This window comes from Corvus hawaiiensis, chromosome 4, assembly GCF_020740725.1.
Source record: "Corvus hawaiiensis isolate bCorHaw1 chromosome 4, bCorHaw1.pri.cur, whole genome shotgun sequence".
Classification (NCBI taxonomy): domain Eukaryota; kingdom Metazoa; phylum Chordata; class Aves; order Passeriformes; family Corvidae; genus Corvus; species Corvus hawaiiensis.
The window spans coordinates 78,746,936-78,769,557 of record NC_063216.1 but is presented as its reverse complement, the minus strand read 5'-3'; the positions used below and the strand labels follow the sequence as shown (position 1 = coordinate 78,769,557).

Sequence of the window (22,622 nt, the reverse complement as noted above, 5' to 3'; positions counted from 1 at the left end):
TCCAGGAGAGCTGCAGAGGGACTGGGGACAAGGGCTGGGGGGACAGGAGCCAGGGAATGGCTTCCCAGTGCCAGAGGGCAGGGCTGGATGGGAGATTGGCAATTGGGAATTGCTGGCTGGGAGGGTGGGCAGGGGCTGGAATGGAATTCCCAGAGCAGCTGCCCCTGGATCTCTGGAAGTGTCCAAGGCCAGGTTGGACATTGGGGCTTGGAGCAGCCTGGGACAGTGGAAATGTCCAGGGGTTGGAACTGGATGGCTTTTAAGGTCCCTTCCCACCCAAACCTTTCTGATTGTATGATCCCTCCTCACCTGCTGCAATCCCTAGGGAATGGGGAGCTGAGCCCACTCCCAGCTTTTCCAGGCTCTCCACAGCTCTCAAAGCTGAAAATAAATCACCCAAGCAGCTGCCATAATTAACATTTTATTAAATTAAACAATTAAACCTCTCAGCCTCTGCAGAGTTTGACTCTGCTCCAACCAAGAGTCCAAATCCACACAAATCCATCGAGATGGTGGGAAAGTACATTCAGTCCTTCCTTAGACTCCTTGGATTTGGAGGATCTCAAACGACTCAGGCCAGTTTTGTCCAACTGTTTCACCAGGAGGTTTTCACACAGCACAGAGTAGCCAGGGATTCTGGATCTGTCTCCCACAGCTGGATAGCAAAACCAGGATTTTAGCCAATGCAATGACACTTCCAAGAGCTCATGGAGCTGGAAAACTCTATTCCCACAGCAGCAGGATCTTATCAGACTGAAACTGCCAGTCCTGCAATCAGCATTGTCTGATTTCAGACCCAGAGATGCAATAAATGATAAACGTGCTCAGGGATGGCAAGTCTTAAGCTGCCAAACTGGAAATTATGTGCCATTTCTCCTACTTTTTGTCCTTTCACCAGAATGACCCCAAAATCGCCAGTGAATTTTGGGATGTGTTGAAGACTGTCTGCTTCAAAAAGGAAAAACCACTGAATCCAAAAAGACACAGAAAGCCCACAAGACCACGATAACCAAAGCTGGAGCAGGCTCAGCAATGCCAGATGGAAAAACTGGAGAGCAGAATCCCTCCACAATCACCTCCAAAGTCTCCCACAGGCAGCTCAGGAAAATCAGAGGATTCCCAAGTTATCCAGAAGCACCAGTTTGAGGAAAACTGGGCTACTCATTTTCCAGCAAACCTTCACCCTGCTCATTTCCAGATTCCAGGGCCCTGCTGGGTTTTAGGGACCCTGGTGAGGCAGCAGCAGTAAATTTCCCTTCAGCTACCCTAAACCTTAAAGCAGCTCCTAAAAAAACTCTGGCAAAGGAGTCACTGGAAAAAAAAACTCCAGTTATTCCTTTCCAGCTCACTTTGAAAAAGACACAACTACTCACAAAGTGCCCACGAGCAAACACGACTGTCACAGCACCAACTGGGCAATTCCAGATACATCTTTATTAAAAATACTTCTGTTCATTATCATAATTTATTTTTAAAAACCCCAAAAAACCCTTCCGGGATCTTCTCTCACTTTTGGCAAGCTGCTGAATGTCTTTATCTCTGCTAAAAACACCAAAGGTTGTGCTCACAGATGATTTCTGGCCTATTCACCCTCATGGCTCCAGGCACGGCCCAGGAATGTTCTGGACACAAATTCCTTCAGCTGGACTAAAAGCTTTGTGGAATGGTTGCTACTGGTCCCAGACTTTACTACCAGTTTGCTCCCTCCCCTACAAAACCAGTTCTATCACCTCTGCCCTGCCCTGCCCCTCAAGTGATGCCATTCCTGCTTCCAGGAAACATCATTCCAGCTGCACAGCCTTACCCGAGCTGCCAATTCTCACCATGGCTGCTTTTCCCTGCCGATTCCCAAAACCACAAACGGGCTGCATTGCTCAGGATTCCCAAAACCTGGATACTCAATTTATTTCCACGGCCTGTTCTGGATGCTGGTCCTGCTGTGAGAGCGGCTGCTCAGGGAGCCCATGTTGCCAGCGGGGCTGGGGAGGCTGGGGTTGCTCCTCACGGATGAGAGCTTGGAATCATGGCTTGAAACACCCCGGGTAAGGCGGCCTGTGGGAAAAACAACCCCAAATCAGAAATTGGTTGCACAGAGGTTGTGGTTGCCCCATCCCTGGATGTGTCCAAGGCCAGGTTGGATGGGCTTGGAACAGCCTGGGATAGGGGAAGGTGTCCCTGCCCGTGGCATGGGGTGGAACTGGATGAGGTTTAAGGTCCCTTCCCACCCAAGCATTCCATGATTCCATGGTGAGGTTGCAGCATGTTCTGGAGTCTTACTGGCAGTGTCTGAAGGAACGTGCTCCTCGGCCAGGTAATGCTTTAACTTCTGGAGGTCATCTGCAGAAAATCTCCATTTGTTCTCTGCACGTGTGGGTGGCACCCTGGGCGTCATTTTCCTGCGGGCAGATCCTGAGGGAGCTGGCACCTGGCAGGACACGGGGAGCGTGCCGGTGATCAACCCCTCTGGGATCTTCTGTGCAAGGACTTTGAGGCCTGCAGGGACACAGATCGCTCGTTATCCCAGCTGGGATGGACCAGTCACAAGGGATTGATGGAGCTGAAGGTCCAGCAAGTTTGGATGGAGAAATGTGGGCAGCAGCAGAGGGGGGAATTCTGCTGCTCTGCCCCGCTCAGGTGAGATCCCGCATGGAGTCCAGCTCTGGGGCCAACATCAGCAGGACCTGGAGCTGCTGGACAGAGTCCAGAGGAATCCATGGAGCTGCTCCCAGGGCTGGAGCCCCTCTGCTCTGGAGCCAGGCTGGGAGAGCTGGGAATGTTCCCCTGGAGAAGGGAAGGCTCCAGGGAGAGCTGAGAGCCCCTTGCAGGGCCTAAAGGGGCTCCAGGAGAGCTGCAGAGGGACTGGGGCCAAGGCATGGAGGGACAGGAGCCAGGGAATGGCTTCCCAGTGCCAGAGGGCAGGGCTGGATGGGAGATTGGCAATTGGGAATTGCTGGCTGGGAGGGTGGGCAGGGGCTGGAATGGAATTCCCAGAGCAGCTGGGGCTGCCCCTGGATCCCTGGCAGTGCCCAAGGCCAGGCTGGACATTGGGGCTTGGAGCAGCCTGGGACAGTGGGAGCTGTCCCTGCCCATAGGGCCGGAACTGGATGATTTCCAGTTTCCTTCCAACCCAAACCATCCCATGATTCCAAGATCCCCCCGTTTCCCATCTCCAGCTCCCACAAGTCGCTCTCCACTCCCCTTTTCCCTGGGAGGTCTCAGGGAGCTCTGCCAGCCCCACGTACCCCCAGATAACATGAAGAGGTTCTCGAAGCCCCTCTCACACATGGTGGTGGCCGCCTGGCTCGCCAAGCGCTCGTCGTTGTCGTACACGATGATGATTTTTCCATGGGCATTTTTCTGCCATGGGAATTGTTAAGGAGTCACTGAACTTAAGAGGATATTGATGCATTTTAGAAAGAAAAAGAGACAAATAAATGGGATTGAGGAGGGAAAAACTCCATACTTGGCTTGCAAGCATCCAACAGGAATGTTTTCCCTGTGGAATTCTCCGGCTGAGGCTTGGCAGACACTGGAAGGACCCAGCCTAATTCCCACTGGATCCAGCATTGCTTGAAGATTGGGAATGGCAACAGCACCTTTGTTTACAACCTCCCCTCAGAGTCAACAACCTGGGAATGATCAGCCTAATCCTTCCTAACAATCCTCTGGCTGTCCCCCAGTCCCCATCAAGGTGCTGACAGGAAGCCAAAGGATTTGATGGATGTACCCCTGGAGCAGCCCAGCACTCCAGCAGCAGCAGGAGAGCAGTGCCCAAGTCTGGCTTTGCCTTCCAGCAGCCAAAATCCCGAGAAATGCCAAATCCAGGCAGCTCCCACTGGAGTCAAGAGAAGCCTTGAGGAAATAGAATCCAGCACGTGATGAAGGCAGTGGAGCTGCACCAGGTAATTCCACCTCCTGTCCCACCTTCCTTGCAATCCCTAATTTTGCTTGGATAAGCTCCAATTGATTTTTGAGAGCCCCCATCAGCATCCCCCCATGGTTTTCTATGCCAGTTTCCATGCAAAGGATACATATTCCAGAATACTGTTTGTATAGGGATTCATGGTTCTCGACAACGTTGCAATGGGGTAGGAATAAGCTGCAGAAGGGGAAAAAAAAGAGGGAACAATCATCCAGTGGCTGAACACCAACAGCCTGGGACACAACAGCCTTGAGAACCCACTGAGTAAGGGATTAACATCAGCTCAGGCCCCTCATCCCTTCCCAGGAAGGAGGGATGTGCTGGATAAGCGTAGAGAACACCCAGTGATGTCCCACCGGGGGGACAAAATCCAGCTGGAATGTGCCCCAGAGCTGAACATCCATCGCCAGGTGCCTGTGGGATTGTGGCTGCTCACCCCCAACGATGTGGCACTGCTCGTACGCGTCCCGGTCCCGCACGTCCAGCAGCAGGAAGGGGCAGTCGGGATAAGGCTTCTCCTTAGCCTGGGTGTCCTCCTCTTTCTTTGGAGCATCCTTTTCAATGTCCATTTCCCCAACCCCACTGATCACGCTGCAAAGGGAACGGGAGGTTAAGGTGGGAGAGCTCTGAATGTTTCTGTGTCTCTCCAGCAGCTCCAAGGCTGGGGAAGAGCTGGGATAAAGCTTCCTCTTACAGCATCATCCTGGGATCCCTTGACATGGTGGGTTTGGAATTGGACTTATTGTCAATCCCGGAATGGTTTGGGTGGGAAGGGACCTTAAGGGTCTTTTCCAACCCCCTGCCATGGCAGGGACACCTTCCACTATCCCAGGTTGCTCCCAGCCCCAGTGTCCAGCCTGGCCTTGGACACTGCCAGGGATCCAGGGGCAGCCCCAGCTGCTCTGGGAATTCCATTCCAGCCCCTGCCCACCCTCCCAGCCAGCAATTCCCAATTCCCAATCTCCCATCCAGCCCTGCCCTCTGGCACTGGGAAGCCATTCCCTGGCTCCTGGCCCTCCATATCCATATAAACACATCATGCACATGACTGAGTTCCCCAGAGCACTGTGTGACTCCCAAAATTCAGGAATGTGGGGACCTGGATGGAATCCCACAGACACATTTCCTCATCAGACCGTCATCAGGTGACAACAATGTTGAGTTCCAGCCTCAAGCCAAACTCATTCCAACAGGAAATCCTGCCAATCCCTTCCCTCTCATCTACAAATCCAGGCTTTAATGAGAACTAGAGTATAAAACCACTTAGTAGCAATTTAAAATCAGCAGCTGGGTTCAAATAATCATCTGCTAAGACAGGAAGAAAACTGTGTTATCCTGAGGCACCTCTGCAGCGTGGAGCGATGGGATTCCCCGGCTCCTGAGTCATTTAGGGACAGGACTGGGCTGGGTGTCCCCTCAGGGCTCCCTTTCCCATTTGTCCCTGCTGCATCTTCACCTGCAGCATCAGCATCTGGGGAGAGAAGAGGGCACGAGGAGTTAGGAAGCTGCAGGAGGTAAACAAGCAGGTTTTAAAGCCAGTTTCTATTCTTGGAAAGAAGAGTGTGACAGCTTTATCTTCATCCTCTTAATGAAGAGCATTTACCCAGAGCCTCCTATTCAAAATAATAAAGAGCCAACTGATTTTTTTTTAGGGCTCGAGATCTCATTTGAAAATCTCAATAAAATAGAATTTTTGATGGGGGTTATGTTGTTACAACAACAAATCTGCCAGCACGAGGCCTTTCCTACTCTTTTTTAGCAGTGGTTCTATTCCCAGCATGGAATTGCTGCAGGCCACAGGTGAAGTTTTGTTTTTCCTCCTGCTGGAGCCCTGCTGCACTGCCAGCTCGGCCACTTCACCCCCTGGCACTGATGCCCAGCTCTTCCCCTTTGTTCCTGCCATAAATGTCATCACCTTGCAGCTTGTGCAGCTCCTCATTTGTCACTTCTAAAGTTTCATTGGACAGAGAGGCGACCTGGATAACCTGCAGGGCACGAAAACAAGAGACACTGATCCCCACATCCTCATGGCAGGGAAACACAGCAGGGATCAGCTTAAGGAAGAACGAGCCAAGGGTTGCTTTTAACAACCCAGGGGAAAAGAAAAAAAAATCACAAGTCTGCAGAATCCTACTCCTTCAACATCTCTGAGTTTAACCTTCCCTTATCTTCTCTCCTGAGAAGACAACTGGTTTTTTTTCTTTTAGTTTTAAGCAGTTTTCTTGAACCAGCACCCCCCAGCTCTTCGTTTCCTGATCAATTTTTCACTTTTTAAATATTATGATTCACTGCTTTGAAATAAAATAATGCACAGAAAGCCTTGAAGTCCCAACCTGCCGACCTTCTGCAGTTAAACCTGGGGTCAGGGAGGGCTTCAGGCTGCGATTACTTGACACAAAACTCAGATTTAGGGGCTGTTTTACCCAGCTTTTTTTCTTTTGCAGATGCTTGCAGATCGTTTTAAGTTAACAGACAAATAAAATAAGGGATAAATTTCAAAGATGGAGTCACCACAAACTTTAATTTGTAATTAAAGGCATTTGGCCACTGTGGAAATGAATTATTTGCTTTTATTAAAGGGCAGGAAGAAGCCAAGACAGAATAATTGCACATTAAGGCCAAATAATTACAGAGAAACTTTTATTCCAAGGAAAAATGCTGTTCCTAAAAGGTCTTGGAGGCCAGAGAGGGATCTGTACGTACCAACTGAGCAAAAGTTGTCACCTTCAGCCTTTTAAACAGCTCATCCTTTTTATATCTGTAATCTTCAAACACAAAACAAAGAGGACAAGGTAAATTTTCAGCTCATTCCCAGTTTTTTTAGCCACCAGGTCATAGCTTAATCCCATCTTTTCTCAGAGACTCTTCTGCAGCCAGGCAGGATCTCAGGGCAAGTTTGCACTGAAGGATGAGAGCAGCAAACCTGGAGACTTAGTGAAATGCCTGTCATAAAGAGAGGGTTTAATTAATACCAGTCCTAGAGAGAGGGTTTAATTAACACCAGTTACAAAGGGAAATCTTGTCCAGATATGATGAAGTGGAAGAGGCAGATTTAATTGCTTTTAGACTCCAGTATGAATTTGTGTTTTCCACGGTGCTGGGGAAGGAAGCAGCTCAGGAATTCCCCCTTTTCCTGCTGTTCTTTGGAGCCCACTGGGGTCACAAAGCTCCTTAAACCAAAAGATTCATCTACCTGAGTTATTAATTTGTGTAAATTACAGCAGAATCAGAGCATGGGGCATCACATCTTTGCAAACACCAAACTAAACGTGCAGGTTTCATCTGAACAATTAAAAAATCCCAAGTTTTTATACTTTATCTGACAATTAAATTCTGATTTCTACCATTTGCTGACACGGATCTCTCAAGGAATGGATAATTGACACAAGAAACTCGACTAATCGAGTCTTAATGGATTAATTAACACAAGAAACCGGACTAATTGAATCTTAATCCTGAAGACACAGCTTAGGGAGCAAGAAAACTGAGCAGGGCTGCTGGAAGGGCTGGCAAAGATCCAGAGCAGAGATTCCCAGAGCCGAAGGAATGATGGCAAAGTGGGAGGGAGCCTGATCCCATCCTGATCCTAGAGATGCAGAGCAAGGGAGAAACCTCCTGGTGTGAAACAAAAGGTGTTTGGAGGAGGAGAGAGAAGCCAGGATGGGTATCAGTAGGAACATCTTGATATGGAATAACCTCTCCTGGGAAGCAATGGGAGCTTTGTCCTTTGGGAAAGGCAGGGCTAGGAAGGAGCTGGTCCCTCTCCAGCTGTTCAGCTCCGAGGGATAACAACGGAGCACAGGATCTTTGGCAAATCCACCCAGTTAAACAATTCTAAATCCTCTAAAACCATCTGCTGAATGCTCCATTAGCTTAGGGGAGATGAGGGAGAAGGGGGAAGGGCTCCCATGCACATTCCTGCAGCCACGACACAAAAAATTCCCCCGGGATTTGCTTATTTGAGGAAACTCCCAAGCTGAGTTGTGTTTAGAGAAGGAGCCACAGGAATGCTGGAGGCTGAGATCTCTTCCCAACACATTCAGAGTTCCCAAATTCCACATCCCACCCTAAATCATTTTGATTAGGCTGCAAAACAAGCACCTGTTTGCTCCTCACAACTTGTCCTAGGAAAAAGGAGCCCCACCAAAATATCCACTGCACATCCAAAGCATGGGGCTGAAGCACAGGAGGTGCAGAAACTGGTTTGCAGGATGAGGAGGTGCAGAAACTGGACTGCAGGATGTCAATTAACTGGGAAATGACCCTCGTGGTTCTTGCAAAACCACCTGGTTTCAAGCCTCAAGCTGAGGTTGTTAAATCCTCCTTTAGCTCCAAAAAAACCAGCAACAATTATCTCCTGTATTTATTTCCCATTTCATCAGCTCAATGACTAAAATTGCCCACCCAAGGCGAAAAAGGAGCCTTTCTGTCATGTCAAATAAACTTCATTTAGAAGGACAAATAAAAGCAGCAAAGCTTGGGAAGTGCTGGATGTTTAAAAACACCGGCAAAGCGGAATCGCTGTCGCACGCTGCAGCTCCTGGATGGTTCCTTCCCACCTCAAATAAGGGTTTTTCATCCCAAAAAAAGCCTCTTTGCCACCCAAAATGCCTTCCCAGCAGTTCCCAGAGAGCTCAGAAGTGCTGCTTCCAGCTCCAAAAGCAACCCGACGTACCCGGTCCGGTCCTGGCGGATCCGTTGGAGTTTTCTGACATGGTTTTGCTCGGAATGATTGCGTTTTCCAGGATGGGCTCCTCGGGGCTTTGGAGAGGAGGGCAGCAACACCAGAGAGAAGGAAAAGACTTGGTGTGTGTCCTCAAGTCAATCCTCCCAAGGATGAATCATCGTGGGTGCAGCTCTCTCATTTTTGATGCCGTGGATTTAAATCTCTCACGTTACATAAGGGACAGAGAGGTGCCTGTGCTGGGGATTTAAATCCGTGTCCAAAGGGTGTCATCTATCCCTGAGAAACCAAGGGGGAGAAGTTCCTCCACTCCCTGGGAACACAAGGTGTCCATTCAGCCTGGAGAGAATGACAAAGTTCCTCCCTGGCCTCCAAAAAAAGAGGGAACAAAAGAAGCGCACGGAACAGATCCGTGGCGGAGATTGGAAACCCAGCTGGGCCACCAAACAACATTTTCAGCACAAATAAAAAGTAAAGCAGTGTCCAGCACTGAAATCTCAGTCAAGAGAGCGTTTTGGAAAGCCAAGGTCATTCCTCTTTTGATTTTCCCCCCAAAGACCTGCAGTGTTTGAAAAAAAAAAACCAACCCAAAAACCCAACAAACAAACCACAAACAAAGGCCCATTTTGCACAAATAAATTCCCGTGGCCTCCCTCACAAGGGGGGCACAGAAAGTGGGGCTGAGAACTAAAACTGAGCATTTCAAACCCTAATTAATCCTCATTAACGGAGGTTTCAGTTCAATTCAGGGTTGGAGTTTTTTTCACCTCCATAAATGCAGCTTTCAGGTTGAAGAGTTTTCCTGGCTCCTTACGTGAGAATAATCTGGAAATAAAGTCACCACTTTGATGGGGGAAATTATTTGAAAAGCCTGGGTTTGGTGGGAAAGCAGAGAAATAAAAATATTTTAGGCTTTCATTAGCCTGAACAACCTAAAGTCTTCAAAATGCCAGCGTTTAGTGATGGTGAAATCAATGGAAACACGAGGAATGAGCTTGGTTTTTTCCTGTCTTGGAGTATTTTGATAGAAATTTAAATTAAATAAAGAGAAAAGAGCTCAAATTGTGACCTAAAAGTGAAATAAAGTCTCAGAAGGAAGGCTGCATCTCCCCAGATTGAGTCTAGCCTGGATTTCTTAGCTCAGAGAACTTCCTGTCTGGTTTCAATCCAATAATAAAAAGTGCACAAAGAAGGATCTGGAAGATTTCCTGACCTGCCTGCTTGGATTTTTAAATTAAATCTGTGGAGATTTCCAAGGAAAACCTCCTGAGATTCACCCCCTGCTCTTTGAGCTTTGAACCAACCCATTTTTAACCCGTCCTGCTCCTCCCCAGGTACTCACTTCTTTTGATCTCTTCCAGCTTCTCCATGTATTTTGACAAACTATTCCCTGTAACAGAACAAAAAAATCGGTTTATTATGATTACTTATTTATTAGAGGTTTTCTTCAGGCCCATTAAGGCTTAAATTTTAATTGCTTTGAAGGAAACAGCTGCTTGTTGTAGATCCTCCTTCACCATTACAATACAAGGCACAAAAAGGCCACGATTTTCCTCTTTTCTCTCAAGGAACGTTGAGCTAAACAGCAAAATCCAAGGACTTGCTGTTCCTTTTCCAGCATTTTGGTGAGGATGCTACAGGCTGGTGTTACTGGATGAAATTCAGCTGCTTTAACAACAAAAAAAAACGCCCCCAAAGACACCCCTAAATAATTATTTTGCCTCACAGCCTTGACAAGATACAAGAAAAGTCCATGGACAGGAATTGCAAAACCAGTAATTTCTATGGGAACCACCACAACAGAGCCTGACCCAGTTTAAACCTATTTTAATCCCTAATTCTTCTTAAAAAAAAAAAAATAGAAAATATAAACAAGCTTTAACACAAGAAAGACTTTAAATACGTGGTTATCTACACACAGAGCATCTAACCTCAACTTTCAGGGGATGAACAGGGGTGTGTGAAGATAAACATACATAAATATACACAGCACACATAAATACACATAAATCTGCATGATTTGTGCTTGATTAAATTTCAGCTTTGAAAGAGAATTGTAAATAGGAAATTTTTATAAGCTGCAAACGTTTGGTGAGACAAATCATCATCACGATGAGAATTCTGTAGAGTTTGGGGTAAATTAGCTCGGGACAGAGGTAATTAAGACATTAATTATACTTTTCTATCATCCTACACCTATTTTTTAGTGTTTTTACCACAGAACAATTTCACTTACCAGTATCCAGACGCGTTTTTATATGTTGATACTTGGGATTCGAGGGGATGCGCCGCGTTAGAAGCTGTTTCAAAATGGAAAAGACGAGAAGCCAAAATTTAAAAAATAAAAAGACACTTTAAAAAAAGCAGAAAAATGAACAGAAAATGCGATTTGAAGGGGTTTAAGAGACAGAAAAATGAGCGAGAAAATCCTGAATCCCCATCTCGGTATTAAACCCCGCTGATTTAAAGCCTTCAAAGGAGCATTTCTCCCGTTTTTTCTCCACACTGAGCTCGCCCGGCTCCAGGAGCTGCAGGAACCATCCCCCCGCGCCTCCCTCGTGTTCCCCCTCGCCGCCCGGAGGGTGTCGGCGAAGGAAAGGCCCCTCACAGCACCTGAGGGTCCCCGAACGCTCCCCGAGCCGACATCGCCCCGCACCGCCGCTCGCCGGCTCCGCCCGTCCCTCACGCGCGGCCGCGCTCCCGCCTCCCCCCCACCCCGCAACTACGCCCTCCGCCATTGGCCGCCCGCCGCGCCCGCAGCCAATCAGAGGCCGCGCACGGGGAAGGGCGCGCGTCGCCCGGCAACGGGAGGGACGCGGCGGGCGGGAAGCGGCGGGGAAGGGGAGGGTGGGAGATGCGCATGCGCGGGGCGGTGGCCGCGCCTCCCCGCCCCGCCCCGCCCCGCCGGGAGAGCGCGATGGCGGCGCGCGCCCGCGGCGGCACCTGAGCGCAGGTGAGAGAGGCGCGCGCGCGCCCGCGGCCACGCCCCCCGCCGGGCGCGCGCTCAGGGAGGGGGCGTGGCCTGAGGGGAGACGGGGTGGGGGCCCGGGGGCGGGGCTCCGATGGGCGTGGCTCATAGAGGGGTGTGGCTCGGGGGGCGGGGCTTTTGTGGGTGTGTCCCCTCCCTTTGACTTCCATTGGCTCCCTGAACCACGTTGGGGTCACGCTCCCCCAGACCCCAATGAGCCCGTGACCCGCCCAGAACCCCATGAGTCCATAACCCCCCTTCAGACCCTTTATGGATCCACATCCCCCCCCCCCCCCCCAGCCTCCCAATAACCCCATGTTCCCCCCTCAAACCCCAAATGGACCCACAATCGCCCTCAGACCCCAAATGAGACCCACGTCCACTGTCAGACCCCAAACCTTTGCTGGTTCTGCCACCCTGGGGATGTGCAGGTTATGGGAATGGGGGAGTTTTGGGGACATGGGGGTGGGTTATGGGAATGGGGGAGTTTTGGGGACATGGGGGTGGGTTATGGGAATGGGGGAATTTTGGGGACACGGGGGTGGGTTATGGGAATGGAGTTTTGGGGACATGGAGGTGGGTTATGGGAATAGGGGAGTTTTGGGGACATGGGGGTGGGTTATGGGAATGGGGGAATTTTGGGGACATGGGGGTGGGTTATGGGAATAGGGGAGTTTTGGGGACATGGGGGTGGGTTATGGGAATGGGGGAGTTTTGGGGACATGGAGGTGGGTTATGGGAATGGGGGAGTTTTGGGGACATGGGGGTGGGTTATGGGAATAGGGGAGTTTTGGGGACATGGGGGTGGGTTATGGGAATGGGGGAGTTTTGGGGACATGGAGGTGGGTTATGGGAATGGGGGAGTTTTGGGGACATGGAGGTGGGTTATGGGAATGGGGGAGTTTTGGGGACATGGGGGTGGGTTATGGGAATGGGGGAGTTTTGGGGACATGGGGGTGGGTTATGGGAATGGGGGAGTTTTGGGGACATGGAGGTGGGTTATGGGAATGGGGGAATTTTGGGGACATGAGGGTGGGTTATGGGAATGGGGGAGTTTTGGGGACATGAGGGTGGGTTATGGGAATGGGGGAATTTTGGGGACATGAGGGTGGGTTATGGGAATAGGGGAGTTTTGGGGACATGGGAGTGGGTTATGGGAATAGGGGAGTTTTGGGGACATGGAGGTGGGTTATGGGAATGGAGTTTTGGGGACATGGGGGTGGGTTATGGGAATGGGGGAGGTTTGGGGACATGGGGGTGGGTTATGGGAATAGGGGAGTTTTGGGGACATGGGGGTGGGTTATGGGAATGGGGGAATTTTGGGGACATGAGGGTGGGTTATGGGAATAGGGGAGTTTTGGGGACATGGGAGTGGGTTATGGGAATGGGGGAATTTTGGGGACATGAGGGTGGGTTATGGGAATGGGGGAGTTTTGGGGACATGGGGGTGGGTTATGGGAATGGGGGAGTTTTGGGGACATGGGGGTGGGTTATGGGAATGGAGTTTTGGGGACATGGGGGTGGGTTATGGGAATGGGGGAGTTTTGGGGACATGGGGGTGGGTTATGGGAATGGAGTTTTGGGGACATGGGGGTGGGTTATGGGAATAGGGGAGTTTTGGGGACATGGGGGTGGGTTATGGGAATGGAGTTTTGGGGACATGGAGGTGGGTTATGGGAATGGAGTTTTGGGGACATGGGGGTGGGTTATGGGAATGGGGGAATTTTGGGGACATGGGGGTGGGTTATGGGAATAGGGGAGTTTTGGGGACATGGAGGTGGGTTATGGGAATAGGGGAGTTTTGGGGACATGGGGGTGGGTTATGGGAATGGGGGAGTTTTGGGGACATGGAGGTGGGTTATGGGAATGGGGGAGTTTTGGGGACATGGAGGTGGGTTATGGGAATGGGGGAGTTTTGGGGACATGAGGGTGGGTTATGGGAATGGGGGAGTTTTGGGGACATGGGGGTGGGTTATGGGAATGGGGGAGTTTTGGGGACATGGGGGTGGGTTATGGGAATGGGAGAGTTTTGGGGACATGGAGGTGGTTTCGGGGGACCTGGGGAGCTTTAGGGGAATGCGGGAGTTCCGGAGTGAATCCCGGTGTCCCGGCTGTGTCCTGCAGGATGAAGGAGTGGTGGGTGCAGGTGGGGCTGCTGGGCGTGCCCCTCCTCGCCGTCTACCTGCACATCCCGCCCCCCCAGCTCTCCCCGGCGCTCCGCTCCTGGAAATCCTCCGGAAGCTTCTTCACCTACAAGGACCTGAACATCTTCTACAGAGGTGACGGAGCCCTGGGGACGGGATCATCCCGTGGTGGCCATGGGGACATTCCCAAAAACCTGGTGTTCCGGTTTGGCCAAATTTAGAAATATATATATATTCTGAGAGAAGGCACAACCACCCCTCCCCCCACCAGGTTTGGGAAAAAAAAAATAAATTTTCCTCGAAGGAAAGTGAAGAAGATAAAACTATTTATTTAACAAGCACACGGGAAAGGAAAATAATGTTAAATGGTAAAATCTTTCGCTGTAGAGGAAAAACCTGGGAAAGTGTTCGAGTCCTCCCTTTGGTCTCCTCGGAGCTGGGGCTTGGCCCAGGGCCAGGCCCTCTGTGCCCGGTGGAAAGTCCTCCCGATGTGCTCTGATGTTACAGCAATCAGGCAGTCCAGTAGAAAAGGGAGAAAATCCGAAATTCCAGAGAAGGAAAAGTTCAGCTCTCAGCCTCTCTCCAGAGAACAAGGAACTGGAAAAAAAACTGGCCAAAAACTGACTGGAAAAGCTGCCAGCCGGGTGCTTCCTCGCTCCCCCCTGCCCCAGCTGGAAAAAAAACCCTGCTATCTTTATGTGACCTTGAACAAGTTTCAAACTGCTTTGAGAAAGTTTTGCTCAGTTTTTCTTCCCCCTCTCAGGCTCAGTTCAGAGGCATAGAAAGGCCAATAATTAATTTCTGGGCATAGGCAGCGATATGGGATACACATCATAAGGTCACCCCAAGACACCTGGGCAAGGTGGTGACAAATCCCTTGCAAAGGCCTCCAAGAGGAGCCGCTGCCTGGATCTGGCAGGGATGGATCAGAACATTTTAACTGGGGTTAAATGGTTCTTGTACCTTGGTGGGAAGGATCCCAAGAGCCTCCGATGGATCCCAGCAAGGAGAAGACACTGGAAACCCTTCTTGCAGCAATGTAGAGGTTGCTGGAATTAATTTGGGCTAATTAAATCCCTGGATTCATCACGGAACCAGTGAGGTTTCCGAAGAGAACCACTGGGAAGCTGCAGTGGGAATCAAACCCATCCTGGGTTTTGGGGAGCAGGGGGAGAGGTGCCCCACGGGTGGGTGGATTCCCAGTGGGATGAGCGGCAATGCCTGTCCCAGGAGGGAGGAATTTTGGGAAAAGCTGCTCCTGAGGTGTCCCGTTCCCTCGGCAGATTCCAGCGGCGCCGTCGGCAGCTCCGACATCGTGGTGCTCCTCCACGGCTTCCCAACGTCCAGCTACGACTGGAGCAAGGTGAGGGGGTTGGAATCTGGCAGTAAACGCCAGGATTTGCAGCTCCTGGGGATGAGCAGGCAGGACAGCAGGGAGTCAGCCTGGGGTGGGCCATGCTCCAGAGGAGAATTCCCCAGATTTTTCCTTGGGATTCCACCATGCTCCAGGATATCACCTTGTTCCTCTCCCAGCATGGGATCCAAACTCTTCTCGCATCACCCTTTCCCACAGTCCAGCTCAAAGCGTGAGGAAATCACCCACAGCTATTCCTTGGCTTTTCTGGGGATGGTCTTGCTGTTTAGTGGGAAATTTTGACTTCCTGCTGTTTCCTTGGAGCTGGAATGTTCTCCTGGGGTGGTGGAGAGGAGCATGTCCATCCATGACTGCTCATCACTGCAGATGTTTCCATCCTCTGCTCCCACTGGATGCTTTGTTAATGCATTTCTCCTCTTCCCAGATCTGGGAAGGGCTGACCCAGCGCTTTCACCGGGTGATTGCCCTGGATTTCCTTGGATTTGGGTTCAGTGACAAGCCTGTGAGTACCCTGGGACGAGGATTTTCATGGTTCCTTTCAGCTCAGCACTCTGGAAAATTGGGTTCTGCCATCCAGTTTCTCCTCCCATTTCCCTCTGGAAAAGGGATAAGTCATCATTATAGTGGAAGGGATGGGGAAGGTTTGTGGTGGACCTTCAGCTGGGTTTGATGGAACTCCAAAACACACCTTGACCCCTTTGGAGCACAGACAATGCTCCCATGGCCTTGTGGACATCACAGGACATCCCGACTGCTGAGTCTGGGGTCACAAGCTGCTGGCTTCCATATTCCAGATTCCCATACTCCTCCCTTGGGGTGTTTATTCCGGAATCTGCGGGCTCCTGGTGGGTCAGGCTCTCATTGGGGCCCCTCTCCCACTTTTGCAGAGGCCCCATGGCTACTCCATCTTCGAGCAGGCCACCATCGTGGAGGGGCTGCTGCGGCACCTCGGGCTCCGGCACCAGAGGATCAACCTCCTGTCCCACGATTACGGGGACACGGTCGCCCAGGAGCTGCTCCACAGGTCCCCGCCACCCCTCCTGCCCTTTGTTGTCTCCATCAAGATGATTCTCAGCAGATAAGTGGAAGGACGTGGCGCAGAATCCCCTTTTCCTTGTGCCTGAGGTGTCTCAGGGCGCATCCGAGGCTCCCATCCGTCCAATTCCCAAAAGAAATGGAGATGATCCTCCACGGTTTGACCTCGTGGTTGGTCATTTCTCGGAGCCTGGAGAGGTTTGGTTGTGTTTCACCTTCTTCTCTGCTGTCCCCAGGTATGAGCACAATAAAACTGGAAGCATCCTGATCAACAGCCTCTGTTTATCCAACGGAGGTAAGGTTTGCACCAGGTGGGATGGGAGGAATGGGGATCCATGGGATGGGGATCCGTAGGATGGGGATCCATGGGATGGGGATCCGTGGGATGGGGATCCATGGGATGGGGTGGCCTTCTGATCTCCATCACCTGAATCCCAAGGATTGCAATCAAGGTGCTGTAATTAACCAGGAGCATCAATCCTGGGGTTCCCTGGGCCACTTCCATGGTACCGTGAAGGGGGAAAAACTGGGACATGTGGAGCAAAACACTTCCCGTGTTCCAGCTCAGTTCTTTGATGTCCTTCCAGGGATTTTTCCTGAAACACACTACCCCCGCTTCATCCAGAAGGTGAGCTGCTCCTCATTCTAGTCACACTGAATCCCAAAATCCCAAAGAAACCCCCCTTGCAGCGCTGCTGTCGCACCACCGAGGCCCCACGGACACTTCGAGGGGCTGGATTGGGCTGGGAGCCGTGGGAAGAGCTCTCCATGGAGGCAGGATTTATCCATGTGCCCGATGCAAGTAGTGCTGTCTCCTTTTTCCCTTCTTCCCAAGCTCCTCAAGGATGGGGGGTTGCTGTCCCCCATCATCCTGCGGCTGATGAACTTCTTTTTCTTCTCCGGAGGGTGAGTCGGGTCTCGGGGGTGCTGGGCATGATCCATAAGGATGTGAGCCAAGTGGGATAGGGGCATGGCAGGAATTGGAAGGAATTCTTGGCTGGGAGGGTGAGGAGACTCTGGGATAGAATTCCCAGAGCAGCCGTGGCTGCCCCTGGATCCCGGGAAGTGTCCAAAGCCAGGTTGGAGCAGCCTGGAAGGTGGGAGGTGGAGCAGCCACGGCAGGGGGTGGCACTGGATGATCCTGAAGTTCCCTTTCAACCCAAGCCATTCCGTGCTTCCATGAGCCAGCGCGGCAGCGATTTGGCAGGGGAGAACATTCCCTGGCACTGTCCCTGGAGAGGTGGCCTTGAGCTCCTGGCCCGTTCCCTCCGCACACTGGCCAAGGCCTTCAGCTTCATGACAAAGCCCACAGCTTTTCCCTGGACACTGAAATCCTCCTGTCCCACAAGCGTTGGAATTACACATTACAGAGGCAACAAAACCCCTGCACAATCAGGTTTATTTTATAATAATCTGATTTATTTTAAAAAGCAGATTTATTGATCAGATTTCTTTTTATAGATTATTTTAAATTGATTATTGTATTATTTGTTTTATTATGTATCAAATTTATTAATCAGATTTATGTTTTATTAATTTTTGTTTTTATTTTATTATTAATCAGATTTATGTTTCATTTACTTTTATTTATTTTATTTTTATTTTTTATTTATCAAATTTATTAATCAGATTTCTTTTTTATAATTTATTTTCACTTATTAATTTATTTATCAAATTTATTAATCAGATTTCTTTTTTATTATTTACTTTTATTTATTATTTTATTTTTATTTTTTATTTATCAAATTTATTAATCAGATTTCTTTTTTATTATTTACTTTTATTTATTATTTTATTTTTATTTTTTATTTATCAAATTTATTAATCAGATTTCTTTTTTATGTACTTTTATTATTTTATTTATCAAATTTATTGATCAGATTTCTTTTTTATTATTTATTTTCATTTATTTTTTTTATCAAATTTATTATTCAAATTTTTTTATTATTTACTTTTATTTATTTATATTTATCAAATTTATTAATCAGATTTATGTTTTATTTACTTTTATTTATTTTTAAAAAATTTTTTTATGTATCAAATTTATTAATCGGATTTCTTTTTTATTATTTATTTTCACTTATTATTTTATCAAATTTATTAATCAGATTTCTTTTTTATTATGTACTTTTATTTATTATTTTGTTTTTATTTTTTATTTATCAAATTTATTAATCAGATTTCTTTTTTATTATGTACTTTTATTATTTTATTTATCAAAATTATTGATCAGATTTCTTTTTTATTATTTATTTTCATTTATTTTTTTTATCAAATTTATTATTCAAATTTTTTTATTATTTACTTTATTTATATTTATCAAATTTATTAATCAGATTTATGTTTTATTTACTTTTATTTATTTTTAAAAAATTTTTTAATGTATCAAATTTATTAATCGGATTTCTTTTTATTATTTATTTTCATTTATTAATTTTTATTTATCAAATTTATTAATCAGATTTTTTATTATTTACTTTTATTTATTTTATTTTTATTTTATATTTATCAAATTTATTAATCAGATTTCTTTTTTTATAACCAGATATTTTTAGCAGTGTTAAAAACCCTCTTTTTTTCCCCCCAAAAAACAAGCCCTTTGAGGCCATCCAACACTTATCCCCACTTATTTGTGGGACATCTCAGCACTTGGAGTTTCTCATGGAAACTGAAAGTGCTGGAATTTTTTGCCCTCGAGTAGTTTTTGAGTGGTCCCCTGACACAGCTGCTTCCAGGTGGCTCCAAATTCCTTTTCTTTTCAGGCTCGGGGCAGTTTTTGGGCCCTACACGCAGCCCTCGCAGGCGGAATACTGGGATATGTGGACAGCAGTGCGGAATAACGACGGGAATCTCGTTATGGACAGGTACGGTGGCATCAATTCCCTGCTCCGAGGTTCCTGGAGCTCAGCCAGGCTCTGCAGAACTTCCAGCTGCTTCTTTTGGAGTCTGGGATCAACACTGCATCCCAAGAAAGAGCTGGGGGTGATGTCGGAGCAGGGGTTCTCTGGGATGGTGCAAGGCAGCGAAATGCAGGTTGGAGTTGGATCGGAGCCCGCACACGGCTGGAGATGTGGAACCTGGGGATTTCTTCTTTGCAAGTCAACGGCTTGGATTTGGGACGGGGGGGGAGGGTTTGGTAATGACTGGAGCTAAAGCTGTGGCAGATCCCCCAGCATTGTGCCAGGAGAGATTTGCCTCTGGATTTGAACCTTCTGGGCCATTCCCAGAAGTCCCAGTCCCAAATCTCCAGCTTGGGAGTTTGGAAGTTTTGTTTTCTCCAGTTTGTGGCTTTTAGAAGGATCTTGGGGTGGTGGCCACAGGTTCAGTTCCTTGTCTCCCCTTCTCCCACTGGGAGAATGGAGTCACTGAGCCCAGGGATGATGCTGTGGTGCTGTTTTCCCATGGGAGATGCAGATCCCACCTGGATCTCACTGCACAGCCCCGGGAGCAAATTCCAGGCTGGGCAGCACCCACTGCATAACAACGAATTTTCCTTCAGTATTTTGCAGTACATAAACCAGAGAAAGAAGCACAGAGAGCGCTGGGTTGGGGCTTTGATGTCTACCTCGGTCCCACGTGAGTAGGAATCCATTCCTTTTGCTCATTGGGATTGTTGGGAATTGCCTCCCTCACTTCCAGGCGCTGGCTCCTTCCAGGCATCAGCCTCTTGTTACTCTGAGCTCAAATCCAGTTTATCAGCAGAGGTAATTCCCTGGTTCATGGCTGGTTCTCCAAGTGCTGCTCCAGGGAAGTTGAGGAGCTTTTCAAGCCCGAAAAGTTGTAACCAGGGAAAAGTTTGGGGTTTGGAGGCTGAACCTGACCCCAGGGCACACCAGCGAGAGCCCGTTCGGAGCTGGTTGGTTCAGTGCTCCACTGGAAGCTTCCCAAGCTTTTTGTGAGGAGGGAACACTCCTGCAGGTCTCCTTGGCATTAATTTAGGGATGTCCTAATTAATGAATCCATTAATTTATGGCTAGAAAAGCTCTGCCTGTGCTTCCCTTGCAGTGCATCTCATCTACGGGCCCCTGGACCCTGTGAATCCACACCCGGAGTTTCTCCAGTTTTACAAGTAAGACAAAAGTGGGAATGTGCAACTGGGGCTTCATCCCAAGGGATATTTTGCCTGGCTATTCCCTCAATTCCATTCTCATGGAGGCTGTTTTTAATTCCCACTGTGACCTGCACAGCCAGGTGATTCAGTCAGAGCAGTTTGGAAGTTGCTTCCACATTTTAGGCACCCAACTCAGGATTTTCAGTGGATCCCATGATCCACTTTAAAACCACAGAGGGAAGATTTGGTACCTGAGGAAGTCTCCCCCTCCAAACTACCCTGAAGGAAATCCAGCCCTCGGAAGTGGTCAGCTGCTCCAGGCTTTTTTTATCCCAAAAATGGGCAGAATCCTGGCTGTGCCATTGGGCTGAGTGTGCTGCAGTTCCTGTGTTTCAGCCTTGCTCCATTTTTCCACCAGGAAGGTGCTTCCCATGTCCACAGTGTCCGTGTTGGATGACCACATCAGCCACTACCCCCAGCTGGAGGATCCCACGGGATTCCTGAATGCTTATCTGAATTTCATCAACTCCTTCTGAGCTGCTGCAGCTCAGTTCTGACCCTCTGCTTCCGAGTCAGGCTTTGGGGGCAGGAAAAACCCCCTTGATTTTATCTCCCACATCCAACACTGCACTCACACCCTCATCCTGGGCTGCCAAACAGAGTTAAATCCTTGGAGCACTGGAAAAATGAGGGGAAAAGCAGGATGCTGACAGCTCTTCCAACCCTCTACTCCCCTTCTTGCCCAGCTTCTGTATTTAGAGAGGCAGGGGTTTAAATTAGCATTAAACGTGTTCCTTCCTTCCATCCTCACCCTGACTTGGGAAGAAACACCAGTTCATCAGCAGGTCCCTCCATCCCCTTCCCTTCCCAGTTTTCCATATGGGATTTTTTCCCAATTTGAACCCAGGAAAAGGCTGCCCTGGGGTTTGGTATTACCTGACATAAGGCTCAGAGAATTGAATCTGCCTCAAGAGATGGAGTTTTATCTCTCTCTGTACATTGATTTTTCTGTGTGGAAGAAGAGACAGTCACAAAAATATTGCAAATTTGGAGGTTTGGGGTGGGTTTTAATTGTTTATGTTGGGAATTTAATAGCATCCCTTTAGGAATAAGAGGATTTTGCTTCATAAACAGCCACGATGGGCTATTTTTTCTGTACTGGAGCAGACAGAATTAGAACAAAAAAATTCTATTTTATTAACAGTAATTCATATGAATTCCACCACTTGAACCAGTGTTTATTTTCTGTTAATAAAAAGCAATTTTGACAAAAATCTGATTCCATTTTCTCACCCCCTGCATCTTTTATCTTCCCTGGTTGACTGCAAGTGGCCAGAGATGCCATAAGTTAGGTGGGAATGTGTAAGTGACGACGAGGGAAGGGACTTGGGAATGGCTCAGTACCAGCCAGCCACGAATGGAACATCATACAAAATATTTCCCAAATTGAGGAATAAAAACTACATGCAGAAGGACAGCCAGGAAAAGGAGGAATTCCAGGAATTGCTGTGCTGGAACTCTCAGCCCACGGAAGCCAGGATGACATCGACGGACGTCTCATCCTTGCTCCTGACTGTCACCTGCATGGTCACACCGTCCCCCAGTGCCAGCCTGGACCTCACTAGGACGTCACAGCCACCTCTGTACACACCTGGGACAAAGCAACAGGGACAGGTCACTTTGGGAGAGGCTCAGGGATCCAGTCCTGATCCAGGGACAACGGCTGAGGGCAAGGCAGGTTTGGTCTTCAGCTCTGCACGTGGGTCACAACCCCATGGAATGCTCCAGGCTGGGGGAGAGGGGTTGGAAAGCTGGGAAAGGCCCTGGGGGTGCTGGTGACAGTGGCTGGACATCCCCAGGTGGGTAAGAGGCTGATGGCACCTGGGCTATGCCAGCCCCAGTGTGGGGACTGTCCCCTGTGCTGGCCCTGCTGAGGTACCACCTGGAATCCTGGGGGCAGCTCCTGACAGGAGAGACCTGGAAGGGCTGGAGTGTGTCCAGGGAAGGGGCTGGAGCCCCAGGAGTGGCTGAGGGAGCTGGAAAGGGGCTCAGCCTGGAGCAAAGGAGGCTCAGGGGGGACCTTGTGGCTCTGCACAAGTCCCTGACAGGAGGGGGCAGCCGGGGGGGTCGGGCTCTGCTGCCAGGGAACAGGGACAGGAGAGAGGGAACGGCCTCAGGCTGGGCCAGGGGAGGGGCAGGCTGTATTTTAGGGAAAATTCCTCCATGGAAAGGGTGGTCAGGCACTGGCACAGCTGCCCAGAGCAGTGCTGGAGTCCCCATCCCTGTTTGGATTTCAAATCCCTGTGGATGTGGCACCTGGGGACATGGGCAGTGGTGGCCTTGGCAGTGCTGGGAATGGTTGGACTCCATGACCTCAGAGGGCTTTTCCAACTTAAACAATTCCATGATTCTAGAAGAAGTTGTGGGTGCTGCAGAGCAACTC

At 49.0% G+C, this 22,622-nt stretch overlaps 3 protein-coding genes across 6 annotated transcripts in view; 1 reads left to right on the top strand and 2 right to left on the bottom strand.

The window, feature by feature from the left end:
* Positions 1–405: 405 nt before the first annotated feature.
* CEP41 (centrosomal protein 41) lies at positions 406–11,308 on the bottom strand. 2 transcript variants are annotated; one of them, XM_048302200.1, is made up of 11 exons: positions 11,220–11,308; positions 10,843–10,906; positions 9,949–9,996; positions 6,626–6,687; positions 5,838–5,907; positions 5,267–5,393; positions 4,359–4,513; positions 4,032–4,099; positions 3,243–3,357; positions 2,278–2,493; positions 406–2,052 (listed from the first exon to the last, which is right to left on the bottom strand). In XM_048302200.1, exons 1-11 carry the CDS (start codon positions 11,250–11,252, stop codon positions 1,904–1,906), a joined length of 1,107 nt encoding a protein of 368 aa, XP_048158157.1. In that variant the 5' UTR covers positions 11,253–11,308; the 3' UTR covers positions 406–1,903. The 2 variants fall into 2 exon arrangements, with proteins under 2 accessions (XP_048158157.1, XP_048158158.1); XM_048302201.1 differs by lacking the exons at positions 10,843–10,906; positions 11,220–11,308 and adding an exon at positions 8,598–8,845 and having other exon boundaries at positions 9,949–9,977.
* Positions 11,309–11,493: 185 nt separating this feature from the next.
* MEST lies at positions 11,494–21,458 on the top strand. 2 transcript variants are annotated; one of them, XM_048300188.1, is made up of 12 exons: positions 11,494–11,559; positions 13,699–13,853; positions 15,002–15,081; positions 15,518–15,595; positions 15,981–16,117; positions 16,365–16,423; positions 16,716–16,756; positions 16,964–17,034; positions 18,891–18,992; positions 19,628–19,704; positions 20,134–20,197; positions 20,598–21,458. In XM_048300188.1, exons 2-12 carry the CDS (start codon positions 13,700–13,702, stop codon positions 20,713–20,715), a joined length of 981 nt encoding a protein of 326 aa, XP_048156145.1. In that variant the 5' UTR covers positions 11,494–11,559; position 13,699; the 3' UTR covers positions 20,716–21,458. The 2 variants fall into 2 exon arrangements, with proteins under 2 accessions (XP_048156145.1, XP_048156144.1); XM_048300187.1 differs by having other exon boundaries at positions 15,981–16,171.
* COPG2 (COPI coat complex subunit gamma 2) overlaps positions 21,353–22,622 on the bottom strand; it is a 19,889-nt gene continuing 18,619 nt past the window's right edge. For both annotated transcript variants that reach the window (XM_048300185.1, XM_048300186.1), the window contains one exon: positions 21,353–21,830. In XM_048300185.1, the coding sequence (XP_048156142.1) occupies positions 21,700–21,830 (131 nt within the window). In that variant the 3' untranslated portion in view covers positions 21,353–21,699. The remainder of the gene's footprint in view (positions 21,831–22,622) is intronic.